This window comes from Penaeus japonicus, unplaced genomic scaffold (assembly GCF_977035675.1).
Source record: "Penaeus japonicus unplaced genomic scaffold, GWHDUDI00000001_assembly GWHDUDI00000013, whole genome shotgun sequence".
Taxonomy (NCBI): domain Eukaryota; kingdom Metazoa; phylum Arthropoda; class Malacostraca; order Decapoda; family Penaeidae; genus Penaeus; species Penaeus japonicus.
This window is the reverse complement of record NW_028234415.1, coordinates 10,115,324-10,122,823: the sequence shown is the minus strand read 5'-3', so window position 1 is coordinate 10,122,823 and position 7,500 is coordinate 10,115,324. Positions and strand designations below refer to the sequence as shown.

The window sequence follows — 7,500 nt, the reverse complement described above, 5'->3', positions numbered from 1 at the left end:
GCCCCCGAAGTAAACAAGCCCCCCAAGATAAACAGAGCCCCGAAGTAAACAGAAAGTGTCTATACATCAGAAAGTGAATTAAGAAGAGAGGACCGATTGCCAATTACCCAAAATTGGTGCTGCCGCCAATGGCCTCACAACCACTACTATTTAGTAAAACTACAGCCGGCTATTTTGGACATCCCCAAATTCTAGTAGACCTGTTACTTCTTTTACTCACTCTCTCACTCTCACTAACTCACTAACTCACTCTCACTCACTCACTCACTCACTCTCTCTCCCGCAAATAGTCCCCGCCCTCCACTCCTTTAGCGGCTCCGACGAAAGGTGAAGGCGCTAGCTGACCCGAGTGCTTGCTTGACCAACGGCATGTCTCTCGCTGCCCGCTCGTTCTCATTCGCTCGTGCGCGCGGACGACCTGGCAGAGGAAGAAGACAACGACGAGCAGGGGACCTCCTTGTCCGAGTGAGCTAATGGACATACCACCATCGCGTGCACGAGAAAGTGTGTGGGAAAGGGAAGGCAGAAAGAGAAAGAGAATGAGAGCACGGGAAGGAGGGAAGGAGGGAAGGAGAGCGAGCGAGAGCGAGAGAGAGAGAGAGAGAGAGAGAGAGAGAGAGAGAGAGAGAGGGAGAGGGAGAGGGAGAGGGAGAGGGAGAGGGAGGGAGAGGGAGAGGGAGAGGGAGAGGGAGAGGGCGAGGGGGGAGGAGGGAGAGAGAGAGAGGAGGGAAAGAGAGAGGAGGGAGAGAGGAGAGGGAGAGAGGAGAGAGAGAGAGAGAGAGGGGAGGGAGAGGGGAGAGAGAGAGAGGAGAGAGAGAGAGAGGAGAGAGAGAGGAGAGAGAGAGAGAAGGAGAGAGAGAGAGGAGAGAGGAGAGAGAGAGAGAGAGAGGAGAGAGAGAGGAGAGAGAGGAGAGAGGAGAGAGAGAGGGGGAGAGATGGGAGAGTGAGGAGAGAGAGAGGAAAGAGGAGAGAGGGGAGAGAGAGAGGAGAGAGGAGAGAGAGAGAGGAGAGAGAGAGAGAGAGAGAGAGAGAGAGAGAGAGAGAGAGAGAGAGAGAGAGAGAGAGAGAGAGAGAGAGAGAGAGAGAGAGAGAGAGAGAGAGAGAGAGAAGGCGCCATTCAAACAGCCCCAGCTGTTCCTTCCACCGGGCAGAGGGACTGTCCTCGGTATGCAAGAAATGCAACAACAACTGCACATCGCTTGGCATGCAACAGCTTCTGGAGACGTGACACTGGGAGGCTAAAGAAAGAAATGTCTTCAGCTCGCCACTACTACGAAACATCAACGAGAGAGAACGATCTCGACTGTCGAATCTGTAACAGCTGCGGCAGAGCAGGACAGGAATATTTCATTCAAATTACTAACTATATCATGCCGGTTAAATTAACAAAAAGAAAAATCCCATTATCAATATTGTTTTCACTTAGATTTTCAAAAATACGATTCCTAAAAAAGAAAAGAAAAATGCCCTCATGCTTGTCCTAAAAACTTTTGTAGAGTGGAAAGCAAGAGTGGTTTGTGTGTCAAATAACTCTCGTTTAGCCCAAAAGTGGAGTGATCAAAGGACACCCCGTTTTTCATGCTTTCAAGCAAAACTACAAGTTAAGAATTGGCAGTCTCTAACTCACTCACTCTCTCTTTCTCTCTCTCTCCCTCTCTCTCTCCCTCTCTCTCTCTCTCTCTCTCTCTCTTCTCCTCTCCCTTCTCCCCTTCTCTTCTCTTCTCTTTCCTTCTCCTTTTCTTTCCTTCTCCTTCTCCTTTCCTTCTCTTCTCTTCTCCCTCTCCCTCTCCCTCTCCCTCCCCCCCCTCTCCTCCTTCCTTCTCCTTTCTCTCTCTCTCACTCTCTCACTCTCTTCCTCTCTCCTCTCTCCTCTCTCCTCTCTCCTCTCTTCCTCTCTCCCCTCTCCCTCTCTCTTTCTGTAACCCGGTGAGAAAAGACATCACCAGTTATATAAGCCGGTGAAGAAAGACATAGACGTTCTCCTGTCATGTTCTTTATTGGTGGCCTGATAAATGCACTTGCCTCCATCCAAGGGCCAAAGGCTGAAAGTGAGCTCTATTGCTCTGTCTTGGTCACAGACTGTTCCTCCTTCTCTGTCTGTGATCCTTCTGATTTGTCTCTGTTTACCCTTGCCTCCTTCTGATATGTCTCTGTCTACCCTTGCCTATGTACGACTCTTGGGCCACTTTCTCTGCCTGGGGGCTACGGGCCAGCAAACACAGCTGTAGCCCGGAACCAGGTGCAAGTTTAGAGGAAGAGGAAGAGGGTACAGGAGGGCAGGAAGTCTCAGGTCATACTCAATGCTTGCTTCCTAGCAGTGCCTTAGGTCACACAATAAGCAATAACAGTGCCTTACACCTTCTCCTTCTCTTACTACTATTCACTCATTCATTAATTCATTCATTCACTCACTCACTCCCTCCCCCTCCCTCTCCCACTCTCTCCCCCTTCCACTTTCCCTCTCCCCTCTCCTCTCACTCTCAATCTCCCCCTCTCACATTCGTTTTCTCACTCTCACTCTCCCCATCTCCTTTTCTCCCTTTCCCTTGTCCCTCTCCCTCGCTCCCTCTAATGTTCAACTACTCTGCGTGGGGAGGAAATTCTAATTAACACTCTGATATCAAGCCAGATGTTCAAGCAAGGGACCAAGGGACGTGCAAGCAAGGGACGAAAAGGCGTGCAAGCAAGAGACGAACGGACGTGCAAGCAAGGGACGAAAAGGCGTGCAAGCAAGGGACGAAGGGACGTGCAAGCAAGGGACGAAAAGGCGTGCAAGCAAGGGACGAAGGGACGTGAAAGCAAGGGACGAAGGGACGTGCAAGCAAGGGACGAAAAGGCGTGCAAGCAAGGGACGAAGGGACGTGCAAGCAAGGGACCAGTGAAGGCAAATCGGCCCAAGGAGAAATGTGTCGGGAAACTTGGCCCCTTTCACATCGTTTCGTCTTTGCAACATATTCATCTCTCTTGCCCTCTCCTTCCATTGTTCCCCCTCCACCCCATTCCCCTCCCTCCCTCCCTCCAGATTCCCCTTCCCCTTCGCCTTTCTCTTTATATGTCCCTCTTCCTCTCTCTTCCCTACACCCATTTATCCCTCTGCACCCTTCCCCTCTTCCATCTTAATCCCTTCATCCCTGCTATTGTCTCTCCCATTTTCCATCCTTCAACCTCTCTTCCCGACCTCCCTATTTCCCCTTGCATTCGCGTGTTTGGAAGAGCGAAGGCAGCCACAGACACAGAAAGAGAGTCCACCATGCTGGCATACCCGCCTCCCGATAATAGAGCTACTTATCATCATCGATAAAGTAGCGGCGAGTCATTGCCTGTGTTTACGTTTTCGTGATAGCGTATCTCCTCGGGTCAAAACATCTCTCGATAATAGCTGCCCCTCTAATTAATGTGTCCTGTCCGTCCCTCGGTGAACTGGTGTTTTCCAATTCATTTCATTGAACAAAGCTGCCGTGTGGTCTTCCGTTTTGGAATTGCTAGAGCAGTGACGAACAGAGGGCACAGAAACAAACAAGAATGAAGAAAAGTAAAAAAAAACATTTATTTTTTTTTTAATAAAGAAAATGGGTTCACCTTAATTATGTTGACGAACATCATACAAAACTGACGTAGAACCAAACAATTAATCTATTTCTGATAACAGTGATAATCATAAGGAAGATGACTACAAGCAAGTAGAAATATCTCATTTTCTTTGTTATTAAAAAAAAAATCCTTATAATATTCAAATAAATTTTACTATGGGTCACATTCCTATCGTCATTTTCACTGTTTTTGCACTCTTCTATTTACCCTCTTTTTTCCTTCCTTTCTCCCCGCTCCCTCATCACCTAACATTCCCTCACCTCCTCGTCCTACCCATACCCTCAACCGCCCCTCCCCTCCCACACTCACACCCCCTTCCCTCATAGCCCAGCCCCTTCTGCTGCACAAAAACCCATGGCACTCACCGCCCTGGCACAGTGCCCGCGTCTTCAGGTAGGCAATGGTAAGCCGCATGACAGATGCCTTGTCCAGCTGCGACACCGTCTGCGCCGGCAAGGGCAGGGCGCTCGCCAGCTCCGTGAAGATCTCGCTCTCTTTGCCTCGCCGACATCTCGCCGCGTCACGAGACTTCTCCTTGCGCTTCTCGCTGTTCCTGGGGGGAGAGAGACAGACAGAGGGGCGTCAGTCGCGAGTCAACAGATGGGCGAGAACGGGAGACAGTCAGTGAATGCGAATAAACAGAAGGCGTCAGTCAGAGAGATGATGATGATGCTGACGAAATGAATGAGGAGCATAAAACAGATAAGGCGAGCGAAGCAAATGGGAAAAAAAATCATGAAATTAGAAAGGGAAATAAAATAAAATCGATTACAATAGCATACAAAGAGTTCGAATAAAAAAAAATCGAGATGTTAACACAGGGAAGTAAACAAAGAACAAGAGAAGAAAAACTCATATTTAACACAAGAAAAAAAAATCCTGGAAACAATCGGGCATTTCAGATAACATAAAAATCCTCGCATGATACATTACTAACTAAGTAATTAATAAATCAAAGAGCGGTGTCTCCGATCCATTGATTTTACCCCAGAGATACTAAGCGAAGTCAGCGAAATATAAACACTGGCATTCATTCCTCTATCATTTGCTGGAAGGAAGGCTCTGCATGGCCGTATTCTGGATTTACTCCCCCCCCCCCCCATTCTCTCTTCGTTTAGGCCATTCTTGCAAATAAAAACCAAAGCACTTCAAACATAATGTTGAGATCTTTTGCCTCTGGAAACGGAAATATCTTACTATGGTACACAATAAACACTAAAACAACAACTACATTCCGCACGTGAGTTATATTTCTGGTTAAAATAAACAAAATAAACAAGCCCTCTCCTTCAGGAAGCCCCGGCGCCCCCCTAACCCCACCCCCACCCCAGCCAGGCACGCGCAGCCAAGCCAATCCCCATCAAGCACCGTCAGTCGTCCCTGCGGGCCCAGTCCCGACAGGTGCGGGACACAGGTCAGGTACCTGTTCCGCCTGCTATTGGCCCAGGGGAAGGGCGTCCTCCAGAGAGATGGGGCGACGTCCAGCCTGTTCCTTGGGCACAGACGAGCGAATGCTGTTCTGTACCCTCCGATGGGGAAATTCTTCAACATTTTGGATGCTCTCAATTTTCCCCTGTGGCAATGTTCTGGAAAGAAAAATTTCCCTCTTTCCTTCTCTATTGCTTGGGGGAGGTTTGTCTAATCAGTCACAGTGTCATCAGTGGCACATCCATTGCGCGATTTCGGTGCCTAACATATTTACATTCAATGAAATCCGTGATTTCAATAGGTAATATATTCGTTTAGTGTTGGTTGACGAGCACTTCACTTCAAGTGACTTGCATAAGCACTCTGAAATGTAATTTAACAAGGATTCTACCATAAAAAAGCTTCACAAGTAGGCATTTCCTTATTTTTCATCCTTCTGATATTTCCCCTCCGTGGTTCCTCCTCAGAGCTCTTCATGACCTGCTGCCGAAGAAGGGAGCTTTCACCACCTTTCACTTGCAGGGGCGAAGAAGCCCATGAAGCCTTGGCTCGTGTGATCTGTGTCGTCATGGACACAAGAAGGAGAGGAGAAAGGTTGAGATCACTTTCGTCCCTCTGTGTTCAGCACACTCTTCACCGTGTTCAGAACCTGGCCTCGGTGAAGGAGGCCGCTCATGCGTGATCCATGACCCGGTAGTGGCGGGCAAACAGAGTCCAGAGTTTGTCGCAGCAATACCAGGTCATCTCCAGGATCTGAATGAAGGCCTGACTCCAGTCGATCTTGAAGAACACTTTGTAGCCGGCGTCTCTGCCCGGACCCATGGCACTCGCTCGCGACGACGCCACTTCCAGTCAACAAAGGCTGGGGCTCTTCTACGTTCGGTTTGCCCCGTCTAGAGCTAATGAACAAACTAGCTGTAGCGCAAACAAACACACTCGTGCGCGGGGACACAGCAGGGTCAAGAGGAGGAGGAAATATATCACGCGAAAAGGAACACACGGACACACACGAGCACGCGAGCGAGCGAGCGATCACAGGTCAAGCAGTGCCAGCCAGCGCCATGGGCAGGAAATGCAGGGAATGCAGGCAGGCACCAGACCATCACCACACGCATGGGCACGACGCCGCTCCCACTTCACCCTGACCTTCGCCAGGAGGACTAGGAGCAAATGGACGTGCAGAAGGTCAGGGCGAGGATGAAGCGAGGGCGTGCTGTATGGCGAGGTGAGTGGCGAAGTACTGGCGCAGGCGGGAGCGGCGGCGATGAGGCCATGCACACGAACCGCCAAGCATGTGCCAGGAGGCGTGATGACGGGGTGGGAAGGGAGGAGGGGCCAAAGGGTCACCAATGCCAGGGTACAGGTCACCCACCGCCAGGGGGCACATTGCAGGCCGTTCAGCCTCCAGGCCAGGCACTCATGACCACCTTATCAGGCACGTCGTCTTGCTTGCACCTCCCCCGCCCCCTTCTCCCCTCTGGCAACCACTCCCTTCCTGCTCTTCCTCGAGTATGGGAGCATGTCGAATACGAATGGCGTCGACGGATCACCTTCAATTCGCGGATTCCCTCTTTCAGTGCCAACCTCCCCTCACCCCCCCTCCCCCGGTCTCCCAACCAACCGTCAGAATCACGCGCAAGTTTGTTTACCCCCCTTGCCGCCGCCGCCGCCAAGCCACGTGGTGTGAGCGGGGGAGGGAGATAAAGCGGATGGATAAGGGGAGGAGGTAGACGGAGCGGAGGGAGGGGTGGATGGAAGGAAGGAAGAAATGAAGGAGGGGAAGTGGGAGAGGGAGAGGGAGAGGGAGAGGGAGAGGGAGAGGGAGAGGGAGAGGGAGAGGAGAGAGAGAGAAAAAAAAACAGCTAAACCTAAAAGTTCGATTACAACAGTAACATTTCATTTTTGTGTGTGTTTGTGGGTGTCGTGAGAGGTCCTGAGCGGGTACATGCATATACGACCGTGATTGTGATTGTAACTGGGCATGCGCCCGAGCGCCGAACGGAATAAAATGAGGGACCTAACCTAACCTAACCCGCTCCCAGGCCGTAACGGTTAACAAGCACAGAGAGTTAACATCTCCCAAAACAAGGGAGAACATAGTAAAACCTCACACATCGGTGACACTACTCTTGGCAAGTAAAGCGCGCTTACAACCCCACAACCTCTCCCCTCATCCACCAACCCAACCCACCCCCACCCCAACCCCACCCGTTACCTGTCTATCAACTCACCCACCTTCACCCACCCACCCACCCACCCCACCCATTCCCCCACCCCACCTTACCTCCCCCCAGCACCGAGGGGTATTTGGGGAAGGCGAAGGGGCGACGCGAGAGCCAGCTGGCGGCCGGGCCAACCACATGACGACCGCATAAAAGCCTCATTAGTTCCCGTAAAAGGTAGAGGGGATGAGGGGGAGGAAGTGGGGGGCAGGGGTGAGGGGTGAGGCGGAAGGGAAAGAAGGGTAAGAGGATGGATGGG

General features: G+C 51.1%; 1 protein-coding gene across 6 annotated transcripts in view; it reads right to left on the bottom strand.

Annotated features, from left to right (window-relative positions):
• Positions 1–7,500, bottom strand: part of LOC122250593 (uncharacterized) — a 243,702-nt gene that overhangs the window by 100,020 nt on the left and 136,182 nt on the right. For 5 of the 6 annotated variants that reach the window (XM_086543155.1, XM_086543152.1, XM_043012100.2 and 2 more), the window contains one exon: positions 3,957–4,144. In XM_086543155.1, the coding sequence (XP_086399281.1) occupies positions 3,957–4,144 (188 nt within the window). Of the gene's footprint in view, positions 1–3,956; positions 4,145–5,014; positions 5,158–7,500 lie in introns of those variants that run through there. The other variant, XM_086543153.1, reaches the window with a different exon arrangement.